General features: G+C 31.9%; 1 protein-coding gene across 1 annotated transcript; it reads right to left on the bottom strand.

Moving 5' to 3' along the window:
- Positions 1 to 4132: 4132 nt before the first annotated feature.
- Positions 4133 to 13792, bottom strand: LOC100789745 (sugar transport protein 5). Its single transcript, XM_003543714.5, has 4 exons — positions 13654 to 13792; positions 7032 to 7351; positions 5655 to 6284; positions 4133 to 4590 (listed from the first exon to the last, which is right to left on the bottom strand). Exons 1-4 carry the CDS (start codon positions 13790 to 13792, stop codon positions 4171 to 4173), a joined length of 1509 nt encoding a protein of 502 aa, XP_003543762.1. The 3' UTR covers positions 4133 to 4170.
- Between the last annotated feature and the right edge of the window lie 6819 nt (positions 13793 to 20611).

The raw sequence follows: 20611 nt of genomic DNA, 5'->3' as shown, positions 1-20611 counted from the left end.
TAGTGTTGTTTGTCATTTTAAAAAAGTATTTAGTCTCTAAAATTCTCATTTAACTTTCAGTTTTAATTCTCATAAAATTCAAATTTTGATATTTCATCTTCTATTGTTTTTTTTTATTTTAGTAGATTTTAGGGTTTAATATGTCATGTATTCAGTCCTTAAAAATAATGAAGGCAATTTTCTCCCAAATTTAAAACATGTTTTTGTTCCTTCTTAGAAATGTATCACTTGTGATTTCAACAGCTAAGATAGTTCACTTGAAGTGTTGAGATGTGTACTAACGATGAGATAACAAACCAGGGTTGTCAAGTTTGCAAACTTATGATCTAATGTGTCATGAATTGTTGATAAATGTCTTATATATTTACATGTCTTAGATGTATGTTTAGTGTTTTAATCCAATAAGAATATTTTTAGTTTTTCAATGTTTTATTGAAGGAAAACAAGAAGAATAAAATATTTTGGAAGATCAAGCAATACCTTGTTGGTGGGAAGCAAGTTTTGAGTGCCCAAAGAAGGAAAAATCTCCTTTGTTTGTTGCCATTTTTTAGGCTAAGCCTGAGAAAAGTTGAGGTTTAGACTATGGTTGGTGAGAGTTTTGAGGAACTTATAAGCTTCTTTGACTAGTTTATAAGTTTTTTTTTTTTTATCAAAATAAACTTGTTTAGTATACAAAATTATTTTTTATAAGATATTTTAAGTAGTTTATTTTGATAAACTATTTGAAATAATTATAAAAAATAAGTTAACTTATAAGTTATTAGTTTTTTTTTTCTTCTCAATTTTATTCTTACTAATTAATTTGAAATTTTATTTTATCATTTTATTCAATTTAAAAGCACTCTTATTTTTTTTTTTGTTGCTTGTCCGAAAAGATCCTGGTATCTATTTTTATGTTACTATGCAACTTGAAAATCTACTTTTTTATTAGTTTCTTTGATGTATTTATTTTAATGAATAATAGAAAATTTTATTGTGATTTATAGTTAAAATATTTTGTTACTAAACCAAAGTTGAAAAAAATCAAAATTATATGTGCTTGATTATGTAGCAGCGAAAATCCAACAAAAAGAGATTAAATTTTACCAATCATAATTTGAAGATATGTTTTGTATCATGTTTCATAGAAATGCAAGTAAGAGACTTACATATCAAAGTGTGCAAATAAAGAAAGTTAATAATTAAGAAGTGAAGAAAAAATACTTTTTTATTTTTTGTTTTGAAATAATATTATTAATAAAATATTTAAATGCTTTAAAAAATATTTTAACAAATATAATTCTAATAAATTTTATTTCATTTAATTTTAATTTTCCAAAAACAAATGAAATTAATTAATTTTACCATCTTTTATAATACAAAAATTAAAAAATTATTATCCTACTTTAAGATAATAAGTTATTAGAAATAAAATTAAAATATTAAAAATATTAAATATGTTATTTTTACGGACATTTATCAATTAATTTTTTAATTAGTCTTATCAAATGTTTCTAAATAAATTTACTAGCTTATAAGCTTCTAACTTTTTAACTTCTAACTTATAACTTATAAATTAAAATCTTTCAATTTGAGGAAGTTCATTTATCAAACATAACCTTAGCTTGGAGCCAACGAGGAAGTTCCTTTAATTGTTTTCAATTTGAGGCCAAGTGTGGGAAAATTGATCGAGGCTTAGCCTCAAAACATTTGACAATCTACATTTTTTTAGTTTATAGTGATTAAAAAATATTTTATAAATTTAATTTATTTTAATATTTTTAATTTATATTTTAAAAAAGTGATCAGCTAATGGGCTGGCCCATTTGGTCTACATCTTACCAAAGGCTGAGCTGGGGCAATTCTTCAAGACATCCCATTTTTCTTGGTGCACCTCCAATTTTCCTTAAATCTCCTTTTTACCCTTCTTCTCAAAACACCACCACCCGATGCTTCCACCTTCCTTGGTTTCATTGCACTTTCGACGTCACGGCTTCTACGTCATGACCCCACCATCACACCTCGTTCAAATACTTAGATCTCATTAAAATCTCCAAATCTTGCAACCAAATCTCCTTCGTTATGGCTCCGACGTCATGACTCCACCATTGCACCTCCAATGTCGCAAATCCTTCCACTCATTGTTGTCAACAATCATTGAACCTCTAGTATGGTTCCCAACGACCACAACCTCATCCAATAGAGGGGGAAACAAATCCCAACATAGATCAACATAACCTAGCTTGTAAAACGCAGAGGCACCAAAATCACACAAGCAAATTTGGAGAGGACAACAATGCGCAACAGTGTCAGAGTAAAAAATAGTCTTTGGTGGAATGATTTTTCTGTTAGGGTGGCAAGCAATCCATAAATACAAAAAATATACATTACAGATTGCTCAATCTATATTGTATTTGCATTACGAATTGACCAATATGTAATATATTTTTTTATATATATTACAAATTGCTGAATCTGTACTACCAAAAAATGTATTATAGATTGCTCAATCCACAATATATGTAGAGGTGTTTTGGTTTGTAGTGAAGTTGACATGAGTGGTCACGCACATGGCAGAGGGCATGGATCTGGGGAGGAGTGGTCGCGAAAGGATCACACAATCTTGGCTTGCAATGGTTTTGAGGTGAGTGGTGGTGGTCGGAGCAATTGACAAAGGCGGTGTGAGAGAGGAGAAAGAAGGGGAAAAGGAGAATATTTTAAAGTTATGAGGTGCACCAAGCAAAATGTGGGGTGTGTTAAAGAATTACCAGAGAGCTGGAGTAACAAAATTTGAGGCCACCAATAGATTGGCTTGGCCCAGGTCAGACCAACTTCAATTTATGTTAGCTTATAATGGGCCTATCTAATGAGCTGGCCACAATTAACAGCTCTGTACATTTGAGCATAAAAATAAATTTCACACATTCATCATGTACACAATACACATTTTTCATTTATTTTTATTCTATTGATTCACCTTATAACATGTAAAATTACCTTTCTAGGAATCCAAACCGTCACCATGCCCAAAACTAGTACCAGGCCATCGTCTTCACCAGCTTGCACTAGATTTAATAGGCCTTGAAGATCCCATAGGGGCAATTGCTTCTTGCACCTTTTTATCCTTATGGAAATCACATTTCAGAATGTAATTTTACATTTTGAATTAGTCTTTTCGAAATGTAATTTGATATGTAAATTTTTTAAAATGACTAATCCATAATATAAATTACATTCAGAAATAGGATGGAAGAAGTTAATCCGAAGGTGCAGAAAGCAATTTCCCCGGGCCAGGCTAGATTAGCATCATGTCTAAACTAAAGAAAAAGAAAAAGTTTAGGCCATTATGGAGACATGCTTTCTTACTTCCTTTCTTCTGTGCTTTATCATCCAACCATTTAATGAATTGAGGTTAAATAACACATGACCGCAGTAAATGGCTGAAAAGTTGAAATGGCCGACCAACGATAATTATGGTGGACATTGCGCTGCATAGTTAGAAACAGTGTCAGCACCCCAAGTGTTTTTGTTTTGTTTCTTTTACTCTCTCTTTGCACAATCTCGATCTTTCTTGATATATATGATTTCAATTATATATATAACAACCATCTTCCAAGTTGAAGATTTTAAACAAAAATAAAATCCATGATATCAAATGAAATTTCAACTGCCATTAATTTAGCTAGTATATTTGGTGTTAATTTTTAAGACCTTTCAATAATAATATAGTATAATTAAGACCATATTAAACTTATAGGATGAAGAGGATATATGTTCATGATACAAATTAAACTTATACAATGTATTCATAAGATGAATGTCAATACTTAATAGAAATATTGTAAATACATTGCATATGTATTAACATCTTATTCAAAAGTGCAAACTTAAACATATTAAGATAATTTAAAATCATAAAATTTACGTAGCCCGGCCTGCACATACAAAATAGACATGCAATTCCCTGACTGGAATAGTCCAGCCATGCAATATTAATACATACTTTACACTTTAATTTACAATTAGATAAGCGTTTATCGTAGCAGAATTTCTTGAATCGATAGAATTCATATAGACATAATAAAGGAAGATGCAAATAATTTTCTTTTCATGCTTACAAACAAAACCGTTACCCTATATACATGTACTACTAATTCATTGAAAGATTTAATATCTTGGTTATATAACTTGTCAACCTTCAACAACAAACCGGCGCCAATACCAGTGTTTGCCCCATATTGCATACATTGAATCCAAAGAAATTCCTCTGGTCTCGGGCAAGAACAGTATAACAAAGATAGTGCTGAGTGCAAGCCAACCCGCGTAGAAGAGAAAAGCTCCAAACTTAAAGTGGCATAGCATTGTCAAGAATGTCTGAGATAAAACAAATGTTGCCAAGAACTGCACAGCAATGGCTATGCTTTGTCCAGTGGATCTAATCTTCATGGGGAAAATCTCACTTGGAATTAGCCAGCAAAGAGGGCCCCACGACCAAGCAAATCCTGCTGTGTAGAAGCACAATAGCACCAACACAGCAATGGCGTTGCCCTTTGAAATTTGCTCTGTACCATTAACACCACTCCCCATTGCCAGCACAACAGCCGCCGAAATCTTCACAATGATCAAATATATAATTAGTACATAACTGATACAATCAATTTTAACCTTGATTAATAAGGCCAAATATATGGTAATAAGTAATCCCACTTGTAACAGAGAAATTACTATATAGTTCAAGCTATCATGAATATTTAGTTTGGGTACTGTTGAGATAAACTAAGGAACTAAAAAGAATATATATATAAATTTGATTTTTTTCATAAAAATATATTTTTATAGGATTTTATAATTTTAGTATTAAATTAATTTTAATATAAAATATAAAAAAACTACATAAACTTATTATATATAATATCATATATAATAAAAAAGTAAAAATGAAAAACTGTATCAAATGTAAGAAAATGATAAAAATAATAAAGTTTCAAAAGGTTAAAAAGGAAATCTAATAAAAGTTAAAGGACAAAAAAAAATTATATAAAAAAGCTAGAAATTAAAAGTTAGTTTTAAAAATGGTACTTTTAAGTAATCTCTCAAAAAATACTAAAAACTAGTAAAATGAGTTTATTTATCAAATAATTAAACAAATTTTCTAAGTAATAGAAAAAATTAAAAATAATTAAAATATCTTGTCAAATATACTTTAAGAAAAATACTAACAACACATAATTTTATTGATTAAAATTTATTGGTAATCATAAAATTTAATGAGTTTCTATCACTTCTTCCTTAATGAATTTCTTTTGTAATTTTATAATTTGTAATTAATTTTTACCAATAATTAAGGGTGTATTAAAAGGATTATATTAGACTATAAGAGTGTGCCTCTACCAAAAGGAATGCCTTTAAGAGTGTTTGTGAGAAAGTGTATTGTTAGCAATATTCCTAAGAAAATAGAGTGTTATTTTTTTTTTCCTTTCTAATATTAATTATGTGTATTTAAAAAAGTGATTTTAGCATTTTTTTAAAATAATTACTTTTCTAAATAATTTTTTTAAAAAAAAACTTAAATGAACGTGCTTAGTAATCTCAACTCTCAACTCTAGTTATATAAATATATGGACGAGTATTTAGAAAAAATAAAAAATAAAAGCTTAATTAAATAATTGAATTACCATGCAAACAAGCATTTGAATGCCACCCACTATGAACAAGACCCTTCGACCAAGTCGATCAACAACAACAGTTGAGACAAGAGTGGAACCAAGGTTGACGAGTCCTAGTACAACAGCCGAAAGCAACGCCGAGTTATTGCCAATTACCACTGACTGAAACAGGTTTGGCGCATAAAACGCGACAATGCTGATTCCCGAAAGTTGCTGAGACAAGGGAATCGCAAGCGCCATCACCAACTGAGGCCGATACCGGCGCTCAAAAATGGCCACAAAACTTTCTCGTTCCATGTCTTTTGAAACCTGCGACGATTGGATCATGTATTGCAATTCGGATTCAACGTCAGCAGTGGGGCCCCGCACTTTGCGCAAGGCGTTTCTGGCTTGGTTGATGTGGTTGCGCTCGACTAAGCTACTTGGACTGTCGGGTATTAGCAAGGCACCGATTGTCATGATAGCTGCGGGGACCGTGGCGAGGCCAAGGGACATGCGCCACCCCCATGGGTGCGGTGCAGTGCCAAAGTTTATGCAATTGGCCGCCACCACACCCATGTTGTTGAACAATTGGAAGCCCGTGTTGAACGCACCTCGCCATTTGGCTGGGGCCATTTCAGACAGGTATACCGGCGTCGCCTGTGTTCATTTAGACACCACATCAAAATTGTTTCTCATTATAACCTCATTTAATTCAGGGATATATGTTAATTTAAAATAATTAATACAAGAAAAATCGACGATACACTTGACAATAATTAAAATAATTGGATTGTGATCACCTATCATCCACATGTTCACTATCAACTATCATGTTTGTACTAGATTGTCAACTATGTGCATGTCAACTGTGACGTTGATGGATAAAGTATCATATAAACACAAATATTAACTTTTAAAAAAAAATTAACTAGACTAAAGTGATAAATAAGTGACACTTTGAGAAATTTAAATGACATTTTAACATGTAATATTAGGAACAAAAGTGACACTTGACTCTTTTTCTTTTTGGCTCTTTTATCTCCTTTTTTAAAAAGAAAAAATATACAAATTTATTATAATACAGTTACACACTTGCACCTATTGTATTTTTTTTCTGCACTCCTTTATAAGTTCCTAACTATGGTATCCTACAGTAAAAAACAAAACAAAAAAAAAACCTTTGGTATCCGTTTTGTTTGGGTAAAAAGAAGTATAGATAATGTTTATAAATACAAACAATACTATTACTAATATATATACTAATAAGTAATAATGTTTATAAATAAATAACTAGTATTATAACTTGCTGATAGATGTTTAAACATGGATCAAGTGAGCAAGTGGTGAATGAAAATTAAAATTACTAACATATAGTATAATTTATAGATGGAATTAATTTCTTACTTGATTAGTGAAACCAACCCCAATGCCAAGCAAGATACGACCCAAGATGAGCATAGCAATATTTTCCGCCGCAGCATTAATGGCACCACCCGCAAAAAAGATGCAGCCACCGAAGATCATGGTGTTTCTCCGACCCAACGCCATCGTGACGTGGCTGGCCAAGAGAGATGAAAAAAGCCCCGCGAGAAAAAGGGAGGACGTAAATAATGTCAACAACTGATCGTCATACACACAATACATGTTTGTTTTCGCGCTAGTAGCATTTTTCAATACTGTTGGGAAGAATTTTTCAAGAAATGGTTTCATCGTAGTGACACCTCCTGAAATTGCATATCCACATTTTCATTAAAAAAAACAACCTTTTTTGAAACAGTTTTTTTACAAAAAATAAGTGATAACATTTGTTTAATTGCTTCAATAAAATTAATTGCAATAATTACATCAGTGACTCATAACAGAAAGCGGGACCTTGTTATTATTAATTATTACATACTAACTGCACATCCAGATGCAGGATTTCATACACTCCTTGCAATATCAGAAATATTTTATTGTAAGTTAAATTCAATAAAAAGAACTATATTAGGTGGAGCCGAACTTTAGTTTCTGAACATATTTGTAAAAATCATTGACTTAATTGAAATGCAGACTAACTAACAAAACTAACCACGTTATAACCCAAAAGACGTAATAACGTGATTTTATATGGTAGTTGTTGTTGGAATCATCATTGTATAATTACAATGTTAATGTAAGAATTACAAGGCAAATTAATGCAACAACAATACATATTCAATTAAAGTACAAGGAACAACAAATCATTGCTCCCAATTATATTATATTTAGTCTCTTAGATTTTGAATTTGAGTTTTATAAATAAAAAAATATAATTAGGAGCAAAATCTTATTAAAGATAGTCAAATAGGTTTTTTCAGTAAAAATTAATTATCAATTAATAATATTCATTAAGTTTGTTTGTACATTAAGTTTGTTTGTGTGGAAGGACCTGAGTTAAATCTTTACAAAGTACACTTTTAAAGAGGAAAAGTAAGATTAAATCAATAATTAATCTCATACTCAACTCAAAAGACCAAAAACTTAAAAAAAAATACCTTCAATTCCCACTAGGAAACCAAATATGCTAATCAGGTGATTAAAAAAAAAACTGCTGCGATTACCAAAACACAGAAAAGTTATTGGAAATGCAAATCCCCAACCCCTTTTCCTCTTATAGTTTATCTTTCTTTTGGAGGTAAGATTGTAACAATTCAGTCATTCAAAATAACAAGTAACCTCACAATAAACGTATGAACAGGCTCATAACATTGCTTTGCTCGAACAATCACTGATTACTAATTACCAACATGATGTCACATCGCATCATCAGTTAACTGAACAACATTAATCTGAAGACTGAAAACAAGTCTATTTCTCAAAATATAGGATGAAAAAGTTAAACTTTAAAATTTGAGAGATCAAAATTGTTAAAATTGCTATAAATTTTTAAAATATTCTTAAATATAATATGTATGAAAATGGTAGAATATCCTAAAACTATAGTGTGTATGAATATGGTAGAACAATCTAGAACTATAATGTGTATGAATATGGTAGAAAGTTCTAGAACTATAAGTGTATGTATAAGATAAAAGAATCTATAACTATCATGATATTAATCTATCATGAAAACTCTAGAAAGACCTAAAGTAATGTAGAAACATTCACCATCATTGAAAGGTTGGTGACTTGAGCCTATAAATAGGCAATTGGTATGTTGTAATTGATCATCCAAGAAATCAATGACATAGCCTTCTTTTTAAAACAATTCTCTAAAACTATCAACTATCTACTATCATCTAATCAACCACCAACAGTGGTATCAGAGCTACGTTCGGTCATACATTGGGCATAGTTATATTACCTACCTACCATTCCAAAATTCTCCCAACTACTTCAAAAAATTTCCTTTGTACTATTAACCCACTCCAATAAATTTATTTTTTCTAAGCTATGGATAACACTACTCAATTGTCAACTATTTCTGTCCCTATCTTCAATGGTGAAAATTATAATTTCTAGCGCGTTAAAATGGAAACATATTTTCATCTCAAGATTTATGGGACATAGTAGAAGAAGGCTTCATCGTTCCTGCGGATACTTCAGCTCTTAATGCATCTCAAGAAAAAGAGTTGAAGAAAAATAAACAGAAAAATTCAAAGGCATTATTCACCTTGCAACAAGCAGTGACTGATCCAATTTTCCCAAGAATTATGAGAGTTAAGACTGCCAAAGAAGCGTTGAACACATTGTAGGAGGAGTTTCAAGGAAGTGTTAAGATACGTGCCGTTAAACTTCAATCTATAAGAAGAGATTTTGAACTATTGAAGATGAAGAAGTTTGAGATAGTTAAAGATTACTATTCTAAAGTTAAAGAAATAGTTAATCAAATGAGAGCTTTTGGGGAAGATATTCTTGACAAGAAAATTGTTGAGAAAATTCTAATTACTATGCCCCAAAAGTTTGACCCAATCGTGCCAACGGTTGAGGAAACCAAAGATCTGTCCACTCTATCAGAGACAGAACTTGTGGGCTCTCTTAAAGCATATGAGCAAAGACTGTATATGCATAAAGAAGATACACTTGAAAATGTCTTCCAGTCAAAGTTTAAATTTCAGTCCCAAAACAAAGAAAATGGAGGAAAGAAAAATTATGGAGAAACTTCCAGAAGAAGAGAAGGTTCTAGGAATTTCCTTAAGAACAAAACAGATAAAAATCCTCCATGCAATATATGCAAAAGGCAAGGTCATGCAGAGAAAAATTGTTGGTTCCGTAATATGCCACAATGCAACCATTGCAAGAAGTTCGGGCATGTAGAGAAAAATTTTTGCAACAAAAATAGCCATTAAGCTAATATCGCAAATGAGCATGATCAACAACAATGTATGTTCTATGCCACTTAAGACTCAATAAAAGAAAAGGGAGGAAGCTGGTAATTGGATAATGGATGTAGCAATCACATGGCCAAGGATGAAACTATTTTCAAAAGCATTGACGAGTCTGTCAAAGTCAAAGTTTGACTGGGAAATGGAAGTGTGGTTGAATCAAAAGGCAAAGGCACTGTCGTGGTAGAGACAGATAAAGGTACGCGACTCATCCATGATGTCTTACTAGTTCCCAGCCTAAAAGAAAATCTTCTAAGCATTGGCCAAATGATGGAGAGAGGCTACACACTTCACTTTGAATGAGGTGTATGCAAAATCTTAGACAACAAAAATAAAAGGTCTGAAATAGCCCAAGTAAAGATGAATAAGAGCAATAGAAGCTTCCCTCTAAATTTAAAATATGCTACAAACATTGCCATGAAGGTACAAGTTGATGATTCATGGCTATGACATCAAAGATTTGACCACTTCAACGCACATGCCTTGAAGTTGTTACATGAGAAAAACATGATGAGAGATCTTCCAAGCATAAAGGAAAACAATGAAGTGTGTGAATGATGTCTCCTTGGTAAGCAACACCGATTTCCTTTCTCAACAAGCGGAGCATAGAGAGCGAAAGATCTATTGGAGCTGATACATACGGACGTCTATGGACCAATGAGGACGCCATCACATGAGAACAACAGGTACTTCATACTCTTCATTGATGACTTCTCTAGAATGACATGAGCATATTTTCTAAAAGAAAAATCAGAAGTCTTTGGAGTATTCAAAAAGTTCAAGGCCCTTGCTGAAAATCAAAGTGGAAAATAGATAAAAGTACTAAGAAGTGATCGCGGCAAAGAGTACACCTTTCGTGAGTTTGAAAGATTAAGCGACAACTTATAGTCGCATATTCTCCTCAACAAAATGGAGTGTCCGACAGAAAGAATCGCACATTTATGGAAATAGCTAGATCGATGCTCAAGGAGAAGGGACTACCTAACACATTCTGGGCTGAAGCAGTCTACACTGCTGTTTACATACTCAACAGATGGCCAACTAAGTCTATAAAAGACAAGACTCCAACTGAAGCTTGGAACGGGAAGAAGCCATCAGCAAAGCACCTAAGGGTCTTTGGATATATATGCTACATTCATATTCCAAACGTGAAGAGGCACAAGCTTGAAGACAAGACTATACGAGGTATCTTCATTGGGTATAGCAATATCTCTAAGGGCTACTGTGTCTACAACTTGCAAACTAAGAAACTCGTCATCAATCGAGATGTTGAAGTTAATGAATACGCTTCTTGGAATTGGGATGAAGAAAAAGTGGAGAAGAACGTTCTTATACCCGCTCAACTACCTCAAGAAGAAGCTGAGGAAGAAGACCCAGGTGAACCACCTTCACCTCCACCACAACAACAAAATCAAGAACTATCATCACCAAAGTCTACTTCAAGACGAGTAAGATCTTTGATGGACATATATGAAACCTATAACTTGGCCATACTTGAACCTGGAAGCTTTGAAGAAGCGTCAAAGCAGGAAGTATGGGTCAAGGCAATGGAAGAAGAGATACAGATGATCGATAAAAACAACACATGGGAGTTAGTAAATCCTCCCCATGGAAAAGATACCATTGAGGTTAAGTGGGTCTATAAGACAAAGCTCAACCCTAATGGCACCATACAGAAACACAAGGCGAAGCTAGTTGTTAAGGGTTACTCACAGTAACCCGAAATTGACTACAATGAGACATTTGCACCAGTAGCTCGTCTTGATACCATAAGAGCTCCAATAGCTCTTGCGTCACAAAAAGGATGGAGTATTCATCAACTAGATGTCAAATCTGTCTTCCTTAACGGCGTACTTGAAGAAGAGATCTATGTGGAGCAGCCACAGGGATTCGTGTCCGAAGGCAAAGAAAACAAAGTGTTAAGACTAAGAAAAGCACTCTACGGTTTGAAGCAAGCACCTCGAGCATGGTATAGCAGAATCGATCAGTATTTCATGGATCGAGGATTCAGGAGGAGCAAGAATGAGCCTACACTTTACATCAAGTCTCAAGCTACACGGCCTGACATAATTTAAGCTACAAGTCTTCTATCAAGATTCATGCAAAGCCCAAGTCAAATACACTTTGGAGCAGGAAAAAGAATTTTGAGGTATCTACAAGGAACGAAAGAGTTTGGTATATGCTATACTACCGAAACCAACTCAGAATTACTTGGCTACACCGACAGTGATTGGGCAGGTTCGACAGATGACATGAAGAGTACCTTTGATTATGCTTTCTCACTAGGATCGGGAATGTTCTCTTGGGCGTCGAAGAAGCAAGCTACAGTAGCACAATCAACAGCAGAAGCAGAGTACATGGCAGCTGCTAAAGCAACGAGTCAAGCTATATGGCTTCGTAGGATACTTGAAGACATGGGAGAAAAACAAGATGAGCCTACTAAAATCAACTGCGACAACAAATCAGCAATTGCAATGGCGAAGAATCCAGTTCATCACAGCAGAACAAAACACATAGCAATCAAGTATCACTTTATCAGAGAAGCTGAAGCAAATAAAGAGATCAAACTCGACTACTGCAGAATAGAAGATCAAATTGCAGACATATTCACGAAGGCGTTGCCGAGACCAAGATTTGAAGAATTACGAGCTATGCTTGGAGTCACAGAAATTTGTATCAAGGAGGAGTGTTGAAATTGCTACAAATTTCTAGAATATTCTTAAATATAATATGTATGAAAATGGTAGAATATCCTAGAACTATAGTGTGTATGAATATGGTAGAAAAATCTAGAACTATAATGTATATGAATATGGTAGAACAATTTAAAACTATAAGTGTATGTATAAGATAGAAGAATCTAGAACTATCATGATACTAATCTATCATGAAAACTCTAGAAAGACCTAAAGTAATGTAGAAACATTCACCACCATTGAAAGGTTGATGACTTGAGCCTATAAATAGGCAATTGGTATGTTGTAATTGATCATCCAAGAAATCAATGACATAGCATTCTTTCTAAAATAATTTTTTAAAACTATCAACTATCTACTATCATCTAATCAACTCCCAACAAAAATTAATTTTATGAGAATTTGAGAAGATAAAAATATATTTTACTCTAAAATAAAACATTCAAATATAAATTATTTCACTTCAAAGTTAATTTTATCCAAAATTAATTCTATAAAACCAAATTTATAAATGTTCAACTAAATTTACACTTAAATATGGATTAGCCAAAACTAGTTTTTGGGCTAGGTTAAGCTCAAATCAAAATTTTAAAAGATATTAGAGATCATAAAATATTTAATTTTGTTCCTCTAAATATGTAACAGTCTCTCTAAAATGTAAAAGTTCTATTTTTGATCTTCTGACATGGCACCATTAAGCCATATGGAACGAAAATGACATGTGGTGAACCATTATGACTTGTGAATCCATTAGCCACATTAGTTGTTAACGCCATTAGTCTGAAGAATGAAACTGAGTTTATTTCTCAAAATAGGAAAAAAAACGTTTAGTTTTAAACTTGATGGATCAAAAGTGAATTTTGAAAGAAAAAAAAAAGACTAGAAATATATATTTAATTCTAAAATAGAGCATCCAAATAAAAATTATTTCACATAAAAAATGGAAATAAAAAACAAATTAATAGGATTTTGTTTTATAAATACCTGTAATTCCGAGGTCATATCCAAAAATTAGACCACTGGATGCAGCCACGATGCATGTGAGGACAACTGAGAGTGTTATCTTGCCGTTGAAGCCATTGTTGGCTGAAGAAGCATCAACGGCTATTCCCTCAACGGCCATTTTGGTGGCTCTGCTCTTTTACTGTTTATCAAAATCTGCTAAATAGTTGTTAGCTCCTATGTAAGGATGTTCATAATAAGATTGTGGCAATTGAATGAGCTAATAAATAGACTCTTTAGTTTTCTTTTCTGTTTTTTTTTAAGCTTTTTGTTTGGTGGATTGGCACGGTAGAAACATCACATTTTAGGATAAATGATTGCACATCCAAAGCATTAACTATCTCCTTGATTGCATCCTTAGCATTAACTATCACCATGGTGCCAACGCTACCAGTATTTCTGACTTTAATATTCTAAAATCGCTTTCAGTTGTAGGTCATGTATGCAAAGCACCTAATAAAATGATTTAAGTTAACTGGCACCTACCCTTTTGTGGATGAATCAAATGCAACGTTAACGTTAACGGGGCTGCCAAGGGTTAACCTGGAGTTGCTGCGTGTGGTACGTGGTATCTTCAGAGATTAGATGTGGAGATCAGCATTTAGGTATCTCCTTCTCTTTGCATGTGGAGATCAATGCAACCATGATTGCAATTGAGACAATCTTCAATAGAGGATTGATGAAGCTTTGGTTAGAATGTGGCTCCTCTATGGTGGTAGCATCTTTTCAATTCATCCACATTGTCCCATAGCAATTGCGTAACTATTGGAAGGGTTGTATTCAACTTACAAGAGGTATGGAGTTTGTCACTTGACATATATTTAGAGAAGAGAGTCATTGCACAAATAAATAGCTAATTTTGCTATTACTTCGCAGAACTTTTATTTGGTGGGATATATCATCCTAATTTTATATCTGAGGAGTTCCGTAGAAACAGGATGTTAGTTAGTTAACAATTTCTGTTTGTAATCCTGCTTTCAAGATGACGTTTGACTCTTTTCTTGTACACACATTTTTCTTCTTCTTTTCAATAATATCTTGGCATGCTACAAACGATGGATAGTGTCTTAGGTATAGGTGTCAACTTGATTGGGATGTTTCGCTCTACGGTGATGCTTTTGCTTGCTATAGTCTTAAATTAAAAAAAAAAAGAAAGTTAATATATATCATTATACGGATATTAATATCTATATGAAAATATATGAATATTAATATGGCAGTTGCAAAGAAGTGATAATAATCGTTTCTGTTCTTCTTGCAAAGAAGTGATGATTTGGGTTGAAATATAAATGAAAAAAAAAAACAGAAGTATTAAATTGTTTACTTTATTAGAAATAGAAATATTTTTGTAGGCTACCAGGAAATAGTCTCCTAGCTTTCTCAAATTAAGATAAGACATAAGGAAAACAATATCTCAATTTTATTTTCTTTTAATTTCTTTAAAAATAAATAAATGTTTATACCAACAAATTTTAAAAAATTAATAATTTTAATATTAAGAAAAAAATAATAGAATAAAAACTAAAATTTTTAATTAGTATAAAATATTTTTATGTAATTTATATTTATTATTTTCACTTTTGTTTGTACTCATCTAAGTTAGTAGAATTTCACCAAAAAATATAAGTAGAAAGAAATTCGTTTCTTTTTATTTTCTATCTATCCAAGCAATACATCCTTTATACTTTACTTTTAGGCTTTTTCTTTGGAAAATAATATTAAAAATTAATAATTTATAATAATAATAATAATAATAATAATAATAATTATTATTATTATTATTATTATTATTTATATCTTTGCTTATATAAAATATTTATTATATTTAATTAATATTTTAATTTTTATATTTATTGAATTATTATATTATTCGTAGTGTTTTTTTAGTGAATTATTATTATTATATTTTTAACATTTTTTTTACATTATTACGAACGGATATGCCTACTGGATAGGGGTATGTTAATTTAAAATGAGTTAAATATATTTTTAATTTCTTAAATTTTATCATCTTTATTTTTAGTCTTCTAAATTGAAATTTATTTATTTTTAGTTCTTTGAAAATTATTATTTTTAGTCCATCTAGGTAGAGTGTGTCAAATGGGAAATTATGTTAATATAAATTTTTAATTTACAGCCGCCTGAATAAGTAGATGAAGAAAAAACTTTCTCCTTTTCCGTAAAATAGACAACTAAAAATTATCTCAAACTAAAAGTTATATCTAATTAGAAGATGTACCTACAAGAGCTCAAACCAAATTAGGTACCAAATATCAGACACGATAGCATTGACCAATTAATTGGAGCATACAGCTGCAAAACGCAAGATATAATAATTATCTCAACACCGAACCTACTTCAAGCAGGGCACAGAGAAATGGGCAGGGAATAAGAAAGGTCCTGAAATAAGTAGAAGATATTAGAAGGGAATTGAATATTGATTAGTGTGCTAGAAAAAACTTTAAAAAACATTGAAAATGATTTTGCAAATATTTTCGGAATTGGTAACAAACTTTTCACAAGACAAGCTAGATTTTCAAATACTTGTACGTCTAAAAATTATATGTAAGTAAGTGATGGAAAATGTATGAACAAAAACAAGACCACAATTTTATATTATTTTACTCAGTCTTGAGCTACACCCAGTTTTCCTTCTATCCTCAGGAAAACCAGACGAAAATAAACATATACAATTCCCTTACAGGAATAGTACTGCAGCCATGCAAATTAAATATACTTTAAAATTAGATATATAAGCGTTTATTGTAGTAAAATTTAGTGCATTCGACCAAGATTAATTATCTTGGTTAACTTGTCCTTTATGATCAATAAACCGGCGCCAATACCAATGTTTGCTCCATATTGCACACATTAAAGTTTAGTTTCATTTTCATCACAAAAGAGATCCCATTTGATTTACTCTTAATGTGGCCTAGAATTTGAACACTCAAGATTACGTTCAATGTTCGATTAAGCCTATTAATAAGGTCTAGAAAGCACCCCCTTGAAGGGCTCCTAAAGGTTAACTTTGATGCTTCCATTGATGTGGACAGAGGAATGGGAATGGGTGTGATCATCAGGGACCATAATGGAGATGTAGTGGCTGCAGCAACAAAGTACCTAGATGCTTGCTATGATATCCATATTGTTGAAGCCTTAGCCTTCCATTGGGCCATCCAAACTGCTAACAACTTATTGTTGTTGAATGTTCAAGTTGAAACAGATTGCAAGAGATTATCAATGAAGTGGAAGAGTATGTTTAGCAGTGAGTATAGCTATTTTGTTGGTATTCTTAATGATTGTGCAGATTTACTTGCCAACAACTCTTCTAAAGATTTGGTTTTTGTGTATAGACAGGCTAACAAAGCTACATATAGGCGAGCTAGTTTGGCCTTTTTGTCCAAGGACTTCGTTTGGCCGAGGGAGAATCCTCCCTAAATCCTAGATACTATTGCTTCTAATGTATTGCCTTAGGCTCTTTTTCTATTGAGTAATTTTTATGTATCTCTACATTCAAAAATAAATAAATCTTTTCTACTCTATTTTCCAAAATGATATTAAAAAGTTATAAAATTTTATTTTTTGTATAATTATTATCTATATCTTCAATTTTATAAAATATTTATTATATTATAAATATTAAAATTTTAAAATTTATATTTATTGTATTATTAAATTATATTTTAATAGTGTTATATTTTTAACATTATTGCTTATAAGTTTAGTTAAGCATTTAGTCTTTGTAGTTGAACAATCTTTACTTTTTAGTCCTACACTTAAAAACATGTTTTGATATTGGTCCTTTTTCAAAAAATATTTTTTTTCTCATCGCTTCAAAATCTTAAATCATTATTTTGGTCCTTATAAAATAAACCAATTTTAATTTTACTCCTTATGAAAAAAATTCTTTAATTTTCATCCATCTAAAATATCTGAAATTATTATTTTATATCCTTAGAGTTCAATTTAAAGTAGACAAGTAACACTCTTTAAGGATTGCAAAATTTTAAAGAGTATCGCGTACTAATATATTATCATCGCTACTACACAAAATATATTCATTATGAAATTAAAGCAAATAATACTACATCGGTTATATATGAATCAATTTAAAATGATAAATACGTGACATCGCCACCACTCCTATAAACTATAGACAATGTTGTTCTTGAGCATTCCTCTATGGTTAATGACAAATGATAAATTTACATAATAAAATTTAGAAATTTGACAAATCAACAAATCCGATATCAGATATGAAAATAAAAGAAAAACTACATTTTTGGCTTCATTTTCCTTCCAAGCTCCAAAACTCAAATGGATCAAGAGAAAGAGTATCAGATTTGAGAATTCCCTGCTCAAATACGTGTGGCGACAGAGGGAACAATGAAAACTATAGCGATGGGAGATTGGAGGAAGAAAATGAGTGATTTGATGGCCTGAGAAACAGCTCCTGAAGGATGCAGAGCTCGTCTTGGAAGCAAACAACAATGACATTGAGCATGACCGCAAAACAAGAATAGAACCGGCGCTGGTGAAGAAAGCAACAAAGATGATGAGTGTGGGCAGAAGGTTTACGAGGTGATGAGACTGAGGAAGAGGATGGTAAGGGGCACGATAATAAAAAAGAAGAAGGTTGCAACTAGGCAAGGTGTGCTGGGTAAAAATAAAACTAGGAGGCAATAGAAGAACTGATGTAAAAGTGCTCATTTTAGATTTTACATCCTTGAATTGATGTAATATAGTTAATTTAAAATGCAAAAAATGTCATCGCCTTTTTCTACTCTGGTTGTTAAATAATCAATGTAAAAAGCCGAAGTGAAATGTCATTCTAGTTAATGGAACTCAAACTGTTATTCAATTTTAATTCCTTTTAAAATTTTATGTAAAAATCTCAAAATCTTCCATTTTTACAAGATTCTAAAAAAACCTCCATTTCCTCTTGAATTATCAATTTCCTATGTTTTCACACTGCTAGCTAACCTTGTCATATATTATGGGTGTGCAATGAATTACTAGTAGTATTTATTTCACTAGCAAAGAACTATTGAAACACCAATGGATCACTACTATAAAATACATATTTAACATCGCTAAGTTAACATCAGTTTTTGATAAAACTGATGTTAACAAAGATGCGGTGGCATAATGGTAAATAATGTGAGTTTCTTAACATTGGTTTTTTAAATAACCGATGTTAATATCACTTTGAACACATCGGTTTTTCGAAAAACCGATGTTGGAAAATGATAAGTTAACATCAATTTTTTTTTAAAAAAATATCGATGTTAATGTTCACATCACTTCCTTAACATAGGTTTTTTGGACAAACCGATGTTGGTAAATGATAAGTTACCATCGGTTTTGTTATGAAAACCGATGTTAATGAACTCGATTTTTAAAAATATTATTAGATCCACATCCTAATTCACTCACATCTATTGCGTATCTTCGTCTCTGCCACAACTCTGGTGTCACCTGCGTCATCCTCTTCCTTGCAACTCCTCCATTCACGGTTCATAACATCCGAGTCTCGCGCCTTCGCGTGTTCCTTTCCGTCACAAAGTCTCCACGTTGTGACTCTTCATTCTCACCACCACTCGTGCCCAGTCTCATTGCCACTATCGTTGTTGGTGTCGAGGTAAGCTTCTCTTACACATCATGCTTATGTATTGTTTCTATTTTAAATGGAACGGTTTTCTTCATGGACTTTGTGTGTTTGTTCCGTGTGTCAAACAACACCGGTTATTTGTTGTTTTTTTGTTGTTGGGCTGTTTTGCTATTTTTGTGTTTCCTCTTTTTGTGTTTCCTCTGTCTTTATGATTCCTTTGTTCAGTAGCTTCTTTGATTTCTATTTTGTCAATGACAATGAAATGAAGCATCACTCAAAATTTGTGGAATGGTTTGCATGGCTACTTATGTACTGTTTCTTCATTGTGAGTTATAGCTGATAACAAACATTGTAAAACTCAACAACTTTACTTGAGAACATTGTAAAACTCAAAATCTAGTTTCATACTTTTTTCTTCTTCTTGAAATGGCTCTCTAGGCTGCTTCTCTCGTTCCTGCTTGTTTTTCGGTTCTTAAAGAGATTTGCTTCAATCTTCCACACTGTTGCTTGTTCTTATTCATTGTCTTATATACCTTTTCCAAAGAGATAACTGAACCATGACTTTTGTGTTTGTAGGGAAAGAGTGGTGTGTCTTTCAAGGACTCCACCTTGTTCGATCTTTTATTGTTAGAACCTATCAAAGATAACTTCATCTCTTCAGTATTGAGGTGCAAGGTAAGTTAAACTAAAGCTTTTTGTCTTCTTCTTAATTCATCATTAAGCTGTTTCTTAGTTATCTCTGAGTATATTAAGGTATTTTACTTTATATCCTTTCATAAGAACTTTATGTTTAGCAAATTATACCAATCATTGTGAGGTTTTTTATATTGATACTAACCTTTCAGACGGAATACATGGTATAATGTGTTTCTTGGATAGTAGGGGTTGTCACTATAATATATAACTATGAGTATATAAGGAGTAGCGATGTAATATTTTTCAAACAATTAAAGGGGTTAATGTAAGGATAAAAAAGATAAGGGTATTGGAGCAAATTTAATGAAACCTTAGTAGGGGTTTAGTATAATTTGTATTTGCCTTTTGTGGGTTTTCACTCTTCAGTTCTAACATTTCTCTAGCTACACCGTCGTTGTTGTTGTTGAGTTTGTTATGTTATGGATATGGCATGACCAATTTTCTAGGTCTTGAGAAGAATTATATTGACGGCATTTTATGTCCACATTGTTGTTGTTGAGTTTGTTGATGGTTGAAACTGTTATGATTAATATCTTCTAGACTTGGATGGTTGAAACTTTTAGATATTACTATCTATTTGTCAGTTCTTTTAATTGTTAATTCTGAGTTCTGATCAAAGTTGTTGATTTCACT

The sequence above is a fragment of the Glycine max genome, chromosome 13, assembly GCF_000004515.6.
Source record: "Glycine max cultivar Williams 82 chromosome 13, Glycine_max_v4.0, whole genome shotgun sequence".
NCBI classification, from domain to species: domain Eukaryota; kingdom Viridiplantae; phylum Streptophyta; class Magnoliopsida; order Fabales; family Fabaceae; genus Glycine; species Glycine max.
This window is presented reverse-complemented; position numbering and strand designations above follow the sequence as displayed.